The sequence below is a fragment of the Seriola dumerili genome, unplaced genomic scaffold (assembly GCF_002260705.1).
Source record: "Seriola dumerili isolate Sdu_G_001 unplaced genomic scaffold, Sdu_1.0 BDQW01000331.1, whole genome shotgun sequence".
Classification (NCBI taxonomy): domain Eukaryota; kingdom Metazoa; phylum Chordata; class Actinopteri; order Carangiformes; family Carangidae; genus Seriola; species Seriola dumerili.
Genome location: NW_019174586.1, coordinates 6,143,912 through 6,162,791, shown reverse-complemented (window position 1 = coordinate 6,162,791; position 18,880 = coordinate 6,143,912). Strand labels below are relative to the sequence as shown.

The following is an 18,880-nucleotide window of genomic DNA, read 5'->3' as shown; positions in this document are numbered from 1 at the left end:
CCAAAACGGAGCTAAAAGAAGAGTGCATATCTGGATTTACAGCCGGGGGGGGGGGGGGGGGGTGAATGCTAATGTTACCCTGTGTCTGTGGGTTATGTAAATAGACAACTGATGATATGCCAGTTAAGTTTTATTTGCCCCAATATATTTTTTTACAATAAAATAAAAAGACGTTTTATATTAAGTTGAACAATCTGACAAGACTCTGTTGGGCTTGAGGTTTAAGTTGCTGACCATGTAATCCCAACATCCCTGGTCTGAGTCCAGCCAGGAAGCTTTGTTCTCATTCTCAATTTCCTGTCAAGTGTCCAATAAAAGCATAAAATGTCCCATAACGATGAGTTTTTCCGTCTGTCAAGCGTACAGATTCTGAAATGACTGAAACATGGACATGATACAAACATGAGTGATTCTGAATTTCAAATATCAGCACTGAAACTTTCTGATGTATGATGATATTACATTTATTGTAATCAAAGATCAACCAATCAAAGATCTTGGCAATGCATTTCAAGAGTCCAGATAAGTTCTTGACAGTGAGCCACTTCACCATCATCCAAACTACATGCTGCTGGCTCAATATGTGTGTGATTGCAGTTCCTTGGAAAGCGAGGCAGCTTGATAAGCCTTCTTGGATGTGATGAAAAACTCAATACAGTATTGATTTATCATTTTTAACTTGAGGAAAGAGGCGCTTCCACGGTGAAAGAAACTGATTTTTTCCTCTTGTTGATTTGTAATTTCATGTATACACTCACTTTTGAGCATCCAATCTGAAGATTTCTGTTCCCCATCACTCCACCTCTATCCATCCACTTCTCCCCTTCTTACCCCTTTGTTGGCCATCTCTCTGTATCTTTTCACATTTGGCAACAATCTTACGCTTTTTCTTTTTGCCCTCCCTCTGTCTCTCCCTCCTTTCATCTATCTTAAATCTCTCCTTTCCCCAGTCACCGTTCTTTAATGTCAATCTGTCAGTCCTTCACAGCCTGCCTCACCCCTGTGTTCCCAGCCTTCCCCTCAACTTTTTCTTTCTAATCTCCTCCTCTTTTACAGTGTCTCCCCTTCTCTCAATTTCTCATGTCTTATCTTTCACTGTTTCACAGTTGACTAAACACTTTTTCTTCGCCTTCATCTGTTTTTCTCTCTCCAGCTCTAATCTCTCCTCTTTTATCTCAATCTTTCACTCTTTTACAGTTGGCTGTATTTTTCCTGCCCTTTTCTTTTTTCTCTCCCTTCTCCTCTAATCTCCCCATCCTTATCTCCATCTTTCTCTTGTTCACAGTGGAAATTTCTGCTCTCACCAGGGAAACTGCTCTGTAGTCAAACAAACACTGAGGATACAGGGCCAGGTGGAGAGCGATGGCATCGCCCTATCTAAAAATCACTGCCTAAAAACTGAGAAACTCGATACCACTGCCAGAGCAAAATGAAGTCTGGTGTGAAATGAAATGCTAAAATTGTCAAATGAATAACACACCAACTGACAGTCATGTATTCTGAAATAAAAAGGTGTAAGGTATGATTTCTTGTCACTCGTCATAAGGTAAACAACCAGTAACAGTCATATTATCAAATAAACGTGAATTCATAATTTGCCCCAAGACAACTTACACATATTTATTACAACTAACACTATGGTAAATTTTACTTACTTCATACTATGGATTTTATTGATTTGCTAATGCCACTATAGAGTGTGTATCCATTAGAGTTGTTCCGATATCGATACTATAGGAAATGCCTTCTGGATCAGTTATCACCAAGTACACAGTCTATGTACCGATACGAAACCACGTCATTTATTCAAAACCCAGATACAACGCCGTCCTAAAACTGTAGTATACACAGGAAGTTGCTCTGAGCAGCCACAGTAAACACAAAGACACACAAGTGAAGAGTAAGCATTGGCAGTCACCACCTGTCTTTATAGCTCCACTTCAGTCAGAGACACTTGAGTCAAGGAATTGACCATTTCTAACAAATGGGTATTTAGTTATATTTGGCAGAAAATTATGAATTGCAAGAACTAATCCTACCAAATTAACAAAGATGCTAATATTAAACCTTAAATCAATCCACAGTATCAACAACTTAGCACATACATGGGCAGTTGAAGAAGTGGAGGGAGCTGCAACAGCAACCAATGTTGGTATAGGTGAATCAGGAACCCTACAATGCTTCTTCTTATAATGGTATGATACATTTTACCGTTATTAAATCGCAGCCGATTTATGATTTCTCGTGATGATAGTGCGATTTTGATAATATTTAGATGAACTGTTTAGCCCAGCAGCCCACAGCTCTTTCTCAGGCGTTGGTTTATCCACTCTCGCCACCTTGAAAGTTGTGAGAGTTTGTGGATTGAGATGAGGACAGATATAATCAGGTCTCTGTCTCAAAGAGAAATCCTGGTGAAATGCATGAAACGTTACAAGAAAACCTATGTAATCATGCTGTTGAGAACTGCACCCAGTGTAAGTAAGACCATTAGAAATCCAAAGCCAACTAAAATGACAAGCTTGATTAAACTGAACAGGTCTGGCAATGCAAAATGAAGGCTTCAGAGGATACGAATGACGTAAAGCTAGCAGGGCAACCTTTTTATGCACCTGGCCCGCTGCAGCTCGGGGAACCACCCAACCCAGCAGTAAAGCTTAACTTAGCTGTAAATTTAACTGACCAGCTGGCAGTCAGACAACTAACGAGAGGCTTTCGCACAAAAGCCCTAACCACTGTTTGTTTCCATTACAGGCAGAGGTAAGGAGTGTGTGAGTGTGTGTGTGTGTGTGTGTGTGTGTGTGTGTGTGTGTGTGTGTGTGTGTGTGTGTGTGTGTGTGTGTGTGTGTGTGTGTGTGTTTGCAACAAGGGGATAAGACAAGAATGCAAACAGCAGGTGTTCAGGGAATTAATATCCCATACAACACACACACACACACACAAAGGCACAGACAGCTCCCCACCACATCACACCCCAGACCACTGAAACCATTGAACCTTACAGTCTGGCTGCCTTGAGCCAGCAAACCAGTTGACTTTACACACACACACACACACACACACATATACGATGTGTGTGGGGGGGGTGATTCACTTACAGTACAGCTTTATTGGTTGGCTACACCACAGAGAGTGAGAAAAAACAGAGAAATAACTATTAGAAAGGAATGTTAAACAAATGACGGATCAGGTGACAAAGAGTCCCAAGAGCTCAGTGGAATGAAAAGGCAGACTGGCTGCTGCTGCGGTAAACCATGAAATATTAAGAGAACACATGGGTTAAAATGATTGGCAAGGCGGGTTACACACCGGTCAATTGTGTTTCTCTCTCTCTCTCTCTCTCTCTCTCTCTCTCTCTCTCTCCTTGCACCCCTATCTCAGTCTGGCTTGTTTTTTGTTTTCTTGACCTTTAGTCGCCTCTATATGGGGCAACAATGAGGAGTAACGATTAAGTACTGCAAACAGTTTCCTCTCTCTGTCCTGTCTCAGTCTGTCTCTGACACTGTGACATTTCCTCTTTCCACTTCTTCTTCTCCTTCTCTCATTCCTGGCCCTGCATCCTTATCTCCCCATCCCTCCATCCTTTCCCTTACATCCTTTGTTGTTCTCCGCCCAACGCTTCGTTACCGAATGCGTTTGCTTCCTGTGCTAATCTCCTGTTATTTTCCACAAAGCTCTTGTACCTCTTCACTTTCCCATTCCTCCTCTCCTGCTCTCCATCCTTCGCTCTCTAAGATAGGTATGCTCAATTTCGCTCTCTAAATCTCCAAGTTACGCATGGAATCCTAATTGCCTTCTTCCTTTTCCTCTGAGCTCCAAGCTCTACAGCGTGTCCGTCACCAGAAGTAGGGGGCAAGCATCAAGCTGCTTCACAATTAGCCTTCAGTATGGCTGCAATCCATCTTCAAATGCTTGAATATGACATTCAGCAGCAACTGCTCACACTCCCTCAATCACACCAATTGTGATCTCACTTAATATGAAGTATACAGGGCAAAAGCAGTGTAATGTTTCAGTAAAACATTCTGTCCAATCAGAACTGAAAGAGCAGCTTTGAAGCAAAACTACTGAGAAAGTCAAAACGTCCCTTTTTTTTTTGTTAAATATATAAGAATAGCTGAAATGCAATCAAATTAAACATATTCTTAACTATGCATGTGAAGGTTGAAGACAAATGCAGTGACAGTGAAAAATCAGAAAAAGATGAGACACTATTAACAATAGTTAGACCACAGATATTGTAAAACTGGTGAAAATGATTCAACTTGAGGGAAAAAACAAAAAACTCAAGCTTTTCCCAACTCTATGAATTTGCTTCATAAACCAACAGAGTCATCTCTCTCTCAAACTGAATCGAAGGCAACTGGACTTGTATTTGTATTTGTACCTGGACGAATGAGAACATTCACAGACAAACCAACAGAGATGAGACGGAAAAGGAGAGAGACTGAGGGAGAACAACACCAAGAACTGGAGCTTCTGGTGAGCTCCGAGTTCAGTAAGAGTTTCAGCTGAACACACACACACACACACACACACACACACACACACATTCAATGAGTCCACTGCTAGCTAGGTAGTCTTAAGGCAAACTGACTGAACTGTCTGAACACAAAACAGCTAGAGAAATGGACAGCTGGGTTAGCAGTAATTTTGGCAGCAGATGATTTTCTAGTCTTTTGAACATATATATATTAGATTTAATCAAATTTTAGTCATTTTATTTTTGTTTGTTTTAGTCAATGAAAATAAGCATTTTTGTCAAGTTTAGTCAGTGAAACTTCCTTCTAATTTTTGTCATGTATTTGTCATTTTAATATCTTCTAATCTTTGAGGCTACAGCTATCATCTTTTTTTTGTATATTGTTACCATGGTTACACGTGTCTTTTTTTTTTTTTTTTTTTACATAGGTATGTAAATAAGTGGACAATCCGAACACAGTTAATGTCAGTCTGGAGCTGTGCCACTAGTTGGTGCTTAAGAAGAAAAATGTTCAAATGAAGCCAAATGCTGGTGACAGAGCACATATATTAAACGTATTAACTGAATGTAAATGTGTTGTTTGCATATTTAAGCATTACACTTTCTATGAAGAACTCAGGAAAGAACATTGACTGAGTGAAGCAGAACACAGAACTGCATGTTCTCTATTACTGTAACATGTACAACATAAATTCTAAAACCCGTAAGATGTAATCATGGAAAGCATTCAAAAGAACGACATGTTCGGCCTCTGTTTGCAGACCATATATTGTCTACAAGAGTCTACAAGTTTTGGAAAAATTGGGGGCTTTGTGGAACATTTGGTCTCCTGTGCGACCGTTTAATGTTGTTTTGAATCTCTGTCACAGTGATGCTAATAGGTAGTGAACTCTCTCCTATTACAGTACTGCTCTCTGGGATACAAAGCAATCATCACTAGGAGATTTTGGTCATTCACATCATACACACACACACACGCAAATGGCATGTGAACACACGAGAACAAGCGAGTAGGCCTACAGACACACTCTCACAAGAGGTCCAGACCTCTGAGGACACCAGGGTCATGTCCCTTTTTAAAATTAAACATGACAGGATATTTAAAAGGCTCATACCAATACTTTGTACAGGGCCAAACATACACAAATAAAAGGGTTCAGTATGTGACCATCAGGTTTGTGTGACTATAGTTTATTTGAGACAATCAGATGGGCAAACCCAAGGGGATTTAGGGACTTAATTTAGCCAAACTTCTACAATCCCGTCTGCAGCCACAATGAGAGCATGTGCACAAATGAGAACAAGCAGGCAGAGACACATGAAAACAGCTTTGCAAACAGTAAAGTGGGTTTTTTTTTTTCTTCAAAGCCATTTTCAAACAGCTGGTTGGTTTATGTGTTAACTGGGTTTGTTTTGCTCTATCTGTATCTCTGATGTTCTCTTCCTCGACTCCTTTTCTTCTTGTTTTTTACACAAATATACATAATCTGATTAAACTTTGGCAGTAATTCAATGTATTCCATTAAAAGTACTCAAGATATTGAAGCTTGAATATATGCCACCTGTATGATGAGCATGTAGTCACATTCACATCAGCCATCGCAGCAAAAGCAAGCATTTGCTAACACCACTTAAGGAAATGTGTTTAGAAGACAGAGATCCGGCTGGTGTGATGGGTGTTTACCGTCGCTACAGCAAGACAGTGACCCCACTGTTGGAGATTGTTACTCGTGTAGGCCCTGCGTGCTTCTCAGAACCATTCTGACACTTGACATTTCACATTTTATCTGGCTAGTGTTCCTCACCACACATTTGTCTCTATGGGTAGAAATATTTCCCTGTTTGAACAAATAAGCTACTGGCTTATTGGCGCCATTTGCAATGTCCAGAATGCTAACAAATGCCAAAAGGAACTAAACAAAAAGGTAGGAGAACTTCTTTCCCAAAAATAGAGATGAAAGGCAAGAGGAGCGACAAAGAGGAACAGAGACACTGATGATAAAGGAGCCGTTAGTCAGTGAAAGATTTTCCCTAGAGCGGACAGAAGGACACTCATTTTCTCTCCATGAAGGGGAATCCTTTCTGAATGACGCACAATACAGCTACCTCTGTCTCATCTGCACTTTACTTCTCGTCTTTAACTTTGTCAGCCCGGCTCTGTTTTGTTCTCATTCTGTCCGACTTTCTACCTCACTTCCCTTTTTCACCCTGCGTAGATCTGTTTTACCTTCTCGTCTGTCTATATCTTAGCACTAAATCCATCTTCATCCTTCTATATATTCTCATTCTTCGCCTGCTTACGTCTTTTAAATTACTTGTGAGTTTTAAATTACTTGTTAATGCATCTTTCACATTCGGTTTCCCAGACTGATTGGATTCTGTTGAAATCCGGGGAGTGATGCGTCTCCTCTCTCTAAGTGTTTTCGTCATCTAATGCTTTGTTTTCTGTCTGTCACAATTTACCCCTCTCCCCTTCGTAGCCTCTATTCAATATTAATGCCACTCAACCTGAGGAAATTCATAGTTTGGTGTTGCTGTTAACGCAGGCTTGACCACATTAGGGAATCGTCTGCTAGCATCCCTTTCTTTTAGAGTCACAAGCCAAAAGGGCTGTAAACCAGTGCTGTATTTGGTTAGTTCTTTTCTTTGCTCGAGTTTATAGGGCCGCATTGCTTTTGTTGAGATTTACTACTGCTGTACTGTAAGTGAATAGGGTGGGGGTGGGGGTGGAGGGGTAATTTGGCCACTGAGAGGCCACTTGACAAGAACAGGGCCTGCTGCTTCCTCAACAGAGGCCAGGTCAGAAAAAACGAGAGTGAGTGAACGAGAGGGTAAGAGAATGAGAGAGGTTAAGAGGAATGGGAGACTGAGAGAGAAAGTGAATGATAGAGAAAGAGCTCGAGAGAGACAGAGAGATGGAGAGACACACACATACACAGTGCAGTGACCAGTTCCTCCATAAGCCTCCAGCCTAACATAAACAGTCTGTCACATTGAGCTCAGCAGAACACTGGACTGAAAAGGGACAATTATGGTGTAAGTAACACTCTCATACTGTAGTACACACATGCTGCATGCACTGCCACATGCACGCAGATAAACACAAATACGTATACACACACACACACACACACATAGTGCAGGGGTACACACAGAAACACACACTGAGAGAAGAAAATCCCAGCAGTAGGGATATAATGTGTTGCTTTGGTGACAGTGGCCTAACAAAACAGTGGCATAGCTTGTTAACATCAAACGACTGCAAGCATATTGCGCACGCACGCACACACACACACACACACACACACACACACACACACACACACACACACAAACCCAGAGTGGCGTTTTGCTATGACATACACTCTGAAGTCCTCCGGTCTGATGGCTTCTGTTTCAGCAGAAAGTCACAGAAGGTCATTCGTGACTCGGGGTAGTTTCTATGTGTCACAGACTCTCTCTCTCTCTCTCTCTCTCTCATTATACGTCGAAGTTTCCATCTACAACCAATTGCATGTTTAATCCAGTGAAAGCATGAGAGTTTACTGTGTGTATGTGTATGTGAGCCTGTGCTTGCTTAATGATGAGTGTGTGCTGTATGTGTGTGGCTGCATGTGTAAATTCTCCTATGTGCTTCCATGCATGTATATACGTTTTAATTCAGAATATGAATGTACCTTTTTCATGTGTGCGTGTGTGTGTGTGTGTGTGTGTGTGTGTGTGTGTTCTTGAACTCACTTTGTGACAACTCGTTTTTAAACCTTGGGAGTGCAGATATCTTCAGAGAGTGGGGACATTTTTTCTGGAGCTTACTTCTTCAAAAGGTTGTTTGAGGGATTTAAGAAAATGTTAGTTTCATGCAACCTGATTTTAGTAGTTTCAGCCATCAAATCATCATTTCTATCTGTAATGATAACACTCTACACACCACGGTAATTGCTGAGCTCTTGTAGCGTGCTAAGAAAAGCAAAGACTGCAAGCAACAGACAATAATACCAACCCTGAGGTTAGCAAAATTTACTTTGAAGAGGAAATGAAGGCAAACTGTGAAATAATCACCTAAAGTGTTCGCTGCAAACATCCATCACAGTTAAGAGACCTTCTTTGTGGTCCAACTTTGACCTAACATATTTTCAGTACTTATGCAGACACAATTTCCATGCAAAGATGGATTTCAGGTGCGCTCACGTCCGGTTTATCGTCCAAATAAAGTGTTTTAGATAATCAGGTTCACTGTTGGCTTGTTTACAACCTGTCCAATCATCTGACCAATCATTTCTTTTTGTTTCCACGACCAATGTTCCCAGATTGCAGCGATTACCTCGGTGCAATGTAATGGCATGTGTAAATGTAATCAGAACAATAGATAGAAACAATGGCCAAAACTACCCCAATAAGACTCAAGTTGTAAAAAAAAATATATTTTTCTTTAAGGGTAAAGTTTACCATTAGGTTTGGTTGGGGTTCGGCATAGTTGTAATGGTTAGGGATAGGAATGTGTTATGTCAGTGAGGGTGTACATTCATGCATAGTTTTAAGTGTGCAATCATATGTCTGTATACATGTGCCTGATTTTCCATATGTATGGCAGCGAGTGTGTGCACCTCTTCGCCCGTTTTTGTGTGTGCCATGTGAATACAGTATGTGTGACTATGTATGTTTTAATGTAGCATCCAGCTTGCTTCATTTCCCAGAAGGGCAGTGCCCACTGTCGGTGCCAGCTGGCTGCCTCTTTGGCAGCCTGAGAGTCATTATAAAGAAAGGTCAACTGCCCACACACTGGGGAAACTTGGGGAAGAGAAGATCACCCACTGACCTAGAACTGGAGCCTAAATATCGGTTACCCTCACTTGTACCATTTGGCACACCATAACTGACCCAAGCATAGTTGGAATGGCACAAAATCGTGACCACAAGATGGCCACAGAAGATAGGCGTGACATAAAGAGGCCGTTTGAGAACAGCGAGCTTATTGTGGTTTTTACATATTAGTTTAGACTCGTCTGCTATAGCAATAACACTCAGCTGCTCCTCAGATGTATTACATCACCATCATACCCACGATAACAGTAAAGAACACTCTTCATCGAATGATGGCCTTTATTCAACAGTTACCAAAGCATGTGTGCTGACCGAAGCTTTCCTCAAAGTACCACATAACTACAGAAATGCTGCACAAACAAAGTACATCACTAATTAGCTCCCTGGTTTCCACAAATGTTGGCGAAGGACCAACACAACTTGGTTAGCAGAGATTCATGGGAATTATCTAAACAGTTGGAATTCATCTTTGACTTCTCAGACTTCTTGGGTGTGGCAAAAGATTGTTCTTGATCCAATCGAATTATTCTAAATTTAGGGGATGGGAACTATGTCAGCAAATATGAGCTTGTCTGACACATGCAGAGGTTAGCGCACGCGCGCACACACACACACACACACACACACACACACACACACACACACACACACAAAGATTCCAGTCCCACCATGGAATGCCGTTCCATTGCTGAGGGTGTGGTGGTTCAGCGTCCATTGACCAATCAACACCAAGCTTTGATAAGAGCCAGAAGCAGAGGCTGGAACTTGTGTGTCCATTCTACACACAGGAACACACACACACTCACTGATGCTTGTACACACACACACACACACACACACACACACACACACACACACACAGTGGCAGGATCCTACAGTTGCGCGCACCATGGTAGGTTGGCACGCTGTGGGGAAATGGGAGCTGTGAAAACTCTACTGGAGAGATGCTGCTGGCAAACTGAAGGTGTGTGTGTGTTGAAGGGGAGGTGGAGGTCAGAGAATGAGCGGTGAGGGAGGAGGCAACGGAGAGGGAAAGACTGCAGAAAGAAGGTGGAGGGATGGGGAGAAAGCTAGAGATGTAGGAAAGATGAAGAGTTGGGAGGGGAAAAAGAAAAACAAAGAAAAAGCTAGACGAGGCTAGAGAAAGCAGAGAAGGTGTTGCTCGTAAAAAACTTGCCAAAACTTCCTCAAAGTGCCGTTAGCGAGGGAACGGAGAAATAGGCAGTTAAAATCTGAATTAAATTGTGTAAAGTTGGCTCTGGAAGCTTGCCATTTCCAACAGTGAACTCATTCAACTACAAACACAGACATCAACATCACACATGCTCAGTTTGACAGCACACATATATAAAGATGCGATCATATATAAGTTTGATAGAGCTAACTCACGCTAATACAAGTACATTTCAAAAAAGAATATTGTCACACACACATACATGCGCGCGCGCACACACACACACACACGCGCACACACACACACACACGCGCACACACACACACACACACACACACACACACACAAATTTCCTGATTGCAGCTCAACCAGTTGAAGGCCCACTCTAGAGTTCACAGCATTCAATTTCTCCACATTTCACAGCAGCTGGGGCAACAGTTTGGAATTTGCAGCTCTAAAAATCAACATTTGAGGGTGTGTGAGTGTGCGTGTCTGTCTGTGTGTGTATGCGTGTGTGTCTATGTGTTCCCTGTAGGGCAGGTGTGAATTGGACCCGGGAGAGAAAAGCCGTTCCTTTTTTCCAATTCATTTTACCCGGCCTCGTTAAGCCTGTTAAGCCTCCCCCCAAAACCCTCCACTCAAATTAGATGCAAATGAGGTCTCGAGTGGCTTCCCAAGGAGGACATTACAGAATTGACTGGCCTGAGGTAATCTGCGGGGCTGCCTTGGTGTGTGTGTGTGTGTGTGTGTGTGTGTGTGTGTGTGTGTGTGTGTGTGAGTGTGAACAGTTGAGGCCACCACTGTTTTTCTCTCGTTAACCTTTCCAAATGCTCTGTTTACAATAGTGAAGAAAAGGGGGTTTTAAAAAGAGATTCATTCTGTAGTTATGACAGGTGGACTCTGGCTCTGAATATCAAGCTCACCCTTTACCTCCAAAAGTAGCAGAAGTGAACTGGATTCAATTTATATACTGTGTGTAATAGGCACTAGCTCTAAAGTTTAAAGAAGCATGCTGGCTGGTTTTCATGCTTTACAGTGCCAGTCATTTTCCAACGTGACTGATTTCCTTCCATCCAAGCAGCCGTGGTCTTTTAAAAGGAAAAATGTATATGTTTTCAGTGTATCCTTAAGTTATTTAAGCATGAAGCCTTGTACTTTATTTTATTGCTGTACCCAATTTCCCTTGACCTGTGTCATGTGCATACTCATTTAACAGTGATTCCCTACATTTGTTTTCAGTATCCTCCATAGAGTCTGTCTGAATTTGTCTGATTCGGTACATGTGGCTCGAGAGTGATAAAGGGAGAAGCAGAGTAGTAGCCGAAAAAGATTTTCCACTCAAGATAAGGCAAAGTCTTGTCCCCTTACTCAAACACCACATGTCTTGTGGTCTTGTTGCATTGCATTCTGGCGTGGTGAGACTACTGTATCTCCTCTTCTCTATGGATTTCTCCTCGTGTGACCGTTTGAACATTTCTGCAAAAGTCTTGAAAGAAACTTCTGGCATTTGAGTTTGTAAAACTACCAATATTTCAGCGTGAGACACAACTACGCAGCAAAGCCTGAACAGAAATGCAAGGTCGATCATCATTAGAATTCTTCACAGTGCTAAGAGAACGAAAAACACATCAGCGTCCAGTCCAGTTTTCCATTCGCAATCAACATAAGCAAGCAGAGCTGAATGTGACAAAGTTTAACAACTAACCACAACAGAAAACTGTGTATTTTGCAATATTTTTGGCCAAAACTTGAGTCTTTGGAACATAGTGATCCTAGAGACTAACAGCAGAGTGGTAATTATGGTACAATAGTGATTTTCTTATTGGGTTCTTTGGGTTATCATTGGAATCCATAGTAACTGTTATGAATCTGAGCAGATTAAAATGTCCATGAAAGAGAAAGCTATAAACCTTTCTTCATCTTTCAAGCTTTCAATGTGTGAGCACTTGATACTGAAAACATAGGTTTTCACTGGCGTGTTCTTTTAAGCCCATGTGTCCTTATGAGCTGTTTCACGGGCCAAATTGATGCATACCAGTGTCCAGCCAGTTACCTCAACATTGCGACTTTGCATTGCCTTTGAACGCTAGGAACATCCCACTGCCAGGAAACTTCTGAAATAACAGATTCAGTAAATTTGAATATATTTGTGACTCTAATTTGAATGTCGATTGCCAGTTTTTGTTGCCATGAACAGCTAAGTTGTACCCTGACATTGACAATGTCATAACAAATGTCAGATTAACCATTAGCATGACATCAGCTGGCAGTAGCAAACAAATTATGATTTTCTTGAACATTTTCAGACATTATTTAGCCTCATTACAGTGCTTTCCATCTGCTTTTTATGTTTGGCCACTACATATAGTGTATGGTTGAAAATATGGTCAATTTCAGTCAGTCAAATAGAATAATTGTTCATGCAAATCTGTAACAAAAGTCGTTTTTTTAAAAGATCATGAAAACAAATTTTGCCACATTGGAGCTTCATGATTTCTAAACTTTCGATATAACAACTTTGGACACTTTACTTTGATGCAGCTTACCATTTTTCACTCATAGTGTAACAAACTTGGCACTTTAGTTACTAGAATCTGTTGTCCACATGGACTTTATTCCAGCCGTCGAACCCAAATCCCTGCTCACGGTAATAATGCTCATCTCTCTTTCCTAAAAAGTTTCCCATCTGCCGTAACCTTTAGAGCTGGAATCTCATCCATTTTAATGATTCCCATCTCAGACTCCCTAAAATATATCTGCAGAGAGAAAGAGAGATGAAAGCAGGCAGAGAGGGAGAGAAAGAGGGAGGGAAAGAGCAGCTCTTGGCCAAAGTCACAGCTGAAACACTGACCTGGATAAATCAGGGAAACATAAACACATAGTTTCTAGAGTGAAGGCAGTGGGAGGGGCACTGCTACCCCAAATATTCCACCCCGGGGACCCCAGCGAGAAGCAGGGGACCCCCTTATCCCACCTCCCCATCGCAGCCTGCCCTAATTATTTATTTTCCTTGGGTGTAAATGTCTTCTGGGGATTGCTGCGTAAAAGCCAACAGGTCCTGGGAGGTCATAAAAGCCCAGTGGGATGGAAGAAGTATGGGGTTCGTTGTTCACACTCACACTTAACCACGCAAGAAACACAATCACGCAAGCAAGGGCAAACATGCAGAAACACAAACATAAACATGCAAACAAAAGTGAAAATGCACACACGCATGAAAATCATACCCAGCAGTACCCCCCACATCCACACACACACACACACATCCACAAACACGGCCCCCCACTTCCCTGTGCAGCCTACTGATTGTGTTTGTTGTCTCAGGGCTAGGTCTGTTGTTGATCCCCTGCGGGGCTTTTGGCTGCTCCGTTATCATGCATAATCACTTCCATACCTTAACAGCATAGGTGTGTGTTTCTGAGTGCATGTGTGTGGCTACGGGGATGTATACGTGTCAAGAATGGGCAAGAGGTGGCTGCAGCGTCTGTCAGAGGTCCGTCTCTGCCTTAGGAATGAATATAATTTAAGACCAACTGTCACCAGGTTCAAAAAAAGGACTGAAAATAATTCTTTAGTAGTAAAATCATTCATCCAACTTCAGTGACCTGTGATAAGGGCAAATAGCTTTGGAAAGTCTTAATGCAAAGGGAGAGCAGAAGTGAATGACCGGTTAAATAGTCACTGCTTCGGGACCGTATTCTTAACCGCCTCCATTCACTGGGGTCACTGGTGAATTTTTAGGGCAGTTTCATCTTTTCAGTGCATAACCAAAGTGGCTGCTTTCAGCAAGGAGGTACACTTCTAACTCTTCCCTGGAAGCTCCCTCTTGTTTTACACAAGCATACAGGTAATAATAGTAATGGTGCATTATTTTCCAATTTATCATCCTTATTAGGCTGAACTGCTTCTGAAAATCCTTCATACACCTTATCCAAGCTAAATTCACCTTATCAGCTTCTGTCAAAAAGTTTAGCAAAAAATGTTTTTTTCTAATTCATGGGAACATAAATGATAAAAGTTTCAAGCCCAAGTTAACTAATAGGACAGCAGAATACAGCCACTGATGAATGTTGCTCTTAAAATAAAAAGGGCTGTTTGCTGTATAATGATCACTGACTGCAGGTCACAGTTGAAATGCCTTTCAATTTAATCACTGGATAGTAGCCTGATGGGGATGCAATCATAGTAGCTTTCATTCACAACTAAACTGTACATCTATGCATTAAGTCAGGCTAATGGGCAGGTGGTTGGAGGGTTTAAAAAAGTTTCCAATGAGATATTCCTAAAATAAGTTAGATATGTCCAGTCTGTAGTGATTTCAGCACTTTAATCTCCAGGACTTCTAAAAATTAATCTCTGACAAAAAAAAAAAAAAGTTTCCATGCATGTTAGGTTTTACATGTAGCCTATACTGCACTGAAATCACTGTAATAATTGTAGGGATATTAGAGGAACATGAGAGTAGCAGAGAGAGAGAAATGGGGCATCTTAAGGTCACAGGGAAGTTTATACTGATGTTTCACTACAATGGCGAGAGTAGAAGTAGATCTGCTTATAATGTAATGAAATCGCACTTACAGACGCTCGGCATTCCTCGGTATTCCCTTCGGCACAGTCTTCAAACCCAAACCCTGGCAGTCCACATGCGACCCGGAGCAGCTGCACTTGTGTGGGCATCCAGTCACCGAAGCAACACACACCAGCAGCGCGACAACCAGAGCCCAAACCCGGCAGAGCGCAGCTCGCCTCTCCGGCCCGGTCGGAGGCATGATATCCACTGAAATTACTTCCAAACCGAAGTTAATTGAATATCCGCGGGGGGGGAAGTAGACGTTGTGGAAGTAAGGATCCCGAAAAAGGTCAAAAGAGGTCGTTTGACTAAGTGGTCGATTTAAGAAAAAAAAAAGTGAAGTGATGGAAGCCGAAATAAAAAGTCCGCTGTTGGCAGAAGTTTACTAAAGTTTCTCTCGAGAGACTCGATCAGTCGGAATATCCTTAAAACGCTCCCTTGCCATTGAAGAAAAGAAAGGAAATGAGGATGTGGATGTGACACTTGCAAAGACAAAGTTTTCTTTTAAAACATCTAACCGCGCGTCACTCAACTGGATGCGTAAAAGTCTCCCCAAATGCTCCCCATTCACAATCTCTCCGAGAATAAGTTATCCGCCTGACTCCTAAACTTTCCAAGGTGAAAATGTTCAGCTGGGGTGTAACCTCCTTCCTGGGAACATCCCTCCGCTGCCAGGGACTAAAAAGTGAGAGTTGCAGAGGAGTTGTGATCAGAAAAAAAAAAGTTGAGAGCAGAGGCGCAACACAGACTGGTACGCCTGGAGGTTGTGAGAGAGGCAGACAGATTTGTACTTAGGTTTCCCCCCAAATCCGCTCTCTCCCTCTCTCTCTACCTCCCTCACACACTCTGTCCTTCGCTCTCTCTCTCTCTCTCTCTGTTGATGTCACCAGAAAATAGCGTAAGAGAGCTCTACAAACTTTCACTTGTCCCTTATCTCCCCAGCAGAAGCATTCTGTAAAAACTCGACTATTTTCCCACACACAAGAATAAAACACCAAACCCTCAGTCCATGGCAGCAGGGTACATAGTTTAACTCATTTTCCCAGCGACTCTTCCTCTTTTATCATGACTCATTTATTATCTTAATGATCTGCTTTGTGATTATATATAGGTTTTGAGCAGTGTCTTTTTTGAGCCATCTGTCCAAATACCCTAATGCATGTGTACTCGGGGAGTCTCTGTGTGTCAGCCTCATTGACTAATGCTTTACCAGCCAGCAGATGACACAAAAATGCTGTCTGAGAGATCAGTCAGTTTGTCAAAGCAAAATATTATTGTGGCAAATGTCTTGAAGTCCACTATGAATAAAGCCAACATCAAACATTTTAATTCATAAAAGCAAAACATAAAGATGACTGATGGGGTCCATTACCATACAAACTTTCATAGAAACTTTACCTCAAACTGCTCTTGATCTCCCTATTCCTTCCAGTGTAGAACAACAGTACAGGAGTGAAGCCTTTCAGTGCAGATCCTTGATGCTCCTCTGTATGTTGCATTGTAGCTGCTGCCCTCTATTGGCAGAAGGGAAAAACTTTCACAAACTAAAATGAGCAGAGACTCAACATTTTGCAGTTACAGTAATAAAATGATTTCACTTCTCATTAAGTCAGTGTTCTCTAAATTAATTCAATTCACTTGGGGAGTTTTCCTGCAAATGTCAAAAAAATTGAAAAGCTTTCCCTTCAGCAGTGTCTCGGTCTGTAATGAACAGTGGAAAGTCCTTAAATATTGTAATGCGTAGAACCCACACTGAGTAACTCAGTGTCATTCTGGGACGCAGGCTAATTAAAACATCATTTTCACTGTCATCTGGAGACCCACCAGGCCGACTTTTGGCAAGTTTAATATTTTATTGTTTATGAAATAAATGCTGTTGTAAATAAATTTATTGGACTTTTTATGAAACACTGTCCCTTGCCTACTGTCTTTATTGTTGTTATCTGTTTATTATTGTTTTGTCTTTCTCTCTTTATTCATGTAAACGAGGTCTGATACAGTAAAGTTGGTCAGTCAGTGCATATTCATAGCTGTGAGTTGCCAGTCTTAGTGTCTGTGCCGCTGGTTCACTGCCTTACTCAAACACACACACATTGATGGTATTGCTGAGGAGGAATAATAATAGAAAAATATCAATTATTAGTTATCACAGCACCATGTTTGATGTCTATTTTTTCCAGTTAAACTAGGAATTATGTGAGTTCAAGTCTTGAGAGACTGAACTGTCTGCCATCAGTCAATTAAATTCTATCTTCTCATTTACACAATAAAAGTAGGTGTTTGTTATAAACATACGCAGACTGAACTGTCCAATTTAACCATTTGTGTCAGTGTGTCTCATGTGTATAAAGCTTCAGAGAAATGTATGAGCGTTCTCTTTTTAGATATGCATTAAACCCCCCCCCCACCCCCCATTTTTTCTCTCCTTTGGCATATTGAAACTCCCTCACACAGTGCCCTTTACTATTGAAGGGACAGAAAAAGATTAAGCTGCTTTGAAAATATTTCTAGTTTCATGTCAGATCTGTGGCAGCAGCAGTGCAAGCAGACCAACACAGGTCTTTAACTCTAGCTCCTCTTGGGATCCCCAGATGCCCTCTGGCATGGGGGGAAAATTAAATCCCTCCAGGGTTTCCTGGGACTGCCCCGAGGTTTCCTCCCTGCTGGCTGAGCCCAGCGAGACAAAGGGGAGAGCAGCCTGTCAAGGAGAGTAAGTCTGGCCTGTCTGTAGAGAAAACCCATTTCAGCTGCATGTACTTGGATCTTGTTGAGCATCACTGCTAAAATCTTACATGTAAGGTAGTAGCAAAGAACCACCAAAAGGTCCAAATTGAAAGTATTGGCATTTGGAATAAGCCAGGTAGTGCTAAGTGGCTAATGGCTACCATGGCACACTATATATATTCACCGAATCACCCCTTTGTATTTTATTGCCAAAAGTGTGATTTAAAACACAAACAATTTACATGGGTATCAATATTTTCAAAGCATGCTTCTGGCTATGGCTATCTAACAATGAGCTTAAGTATTTAGACACACACACACCTTCTATCAAGGGCAAACAAATATGGCAGAGCTAAGAATACCAGCTAGCCTCTACAAAACAAATGCTACAGAACACTAACAACTGGTGTGTTAACAAATTGGAAACACAACCGGATGAACTCCACTCCTCCCAGTCCCATTTAAACATCACTAAAACATTAAAGACGATGTCTTACTGATGTATTTTGTTGAAAGATTTATGTTGTATGCTGTTGTGGTCCAACAGCCCCAAGGCTTGCGAAGTTAACGTATACCTGAAGCTAACGTGAAACATCTAGCAACTATCACGTCAACAAATCACAACATTAAACTTAAGCTTAAAAGGGTGTTAACTCCAACACTTGTGTACTATTAGGGTGAAATGAGGAACAAGTAACTTTACCTTGCTGCTTTGGTTCATTGCTATCATTAGCTACTAACAGTAGCAGTTTGAGTGAGATTAGCTAGACATTAGCTAGCTGACTGTTGGCTAGCTAGCACGTACAAAGCTAACAATCGTTTTATCATATCATGATTCTAAATGTAAAGTTTCCAAAAGTAAAAATGAGAACTCTTCTTACTCGTCTGCTGTATTGTTTTTTATGAATTTGACGCGTGAACCACTGCAGTCTCTCTCTCTCTCTCTCTCTGCTTCTCCCTCTCATACAATTGAGGAGAGTTGAGACACATCATTTAGCTGTGAAATAGTTGGGAGTCTCCCAGTAACCTCGTAAAATTACACCTATGGCAATGTGCATGTTAATAAATTTCACATGTGCTCAACTGATGTTTAGTTTCTGGTTATTCA

The 18,880-nt window shown here is 41.5% G+C and overlaps 1 protein-coding gene across 1 annotated transcript in view; it reads right to left on the bottom strand.

Moving 5' to 3' along the window:
- Positions 1 to 15,745, bottom strand: part of LOC111232433 (slit homolog 3 protein-like) — a 244,102-nt gene extending 228,357 nt beyond the window's left edge. Inside the window, exon 1 of the mRNA XM_022759949.1 lies at positions 15,057 to 15,745. Within this exon, the coding sequence (XP_022615670.1) occupies positions 15,057 to 15,247 (191 nt within the window). The 5' untranslated portion in view covers positions 15,248 to 15,745. The remainder of the gene's footprint in view (positions 1 to 15,056) is intronic.
- Positions 15,746 to 18,880: the final 3,135 nt, after the last annotated feature.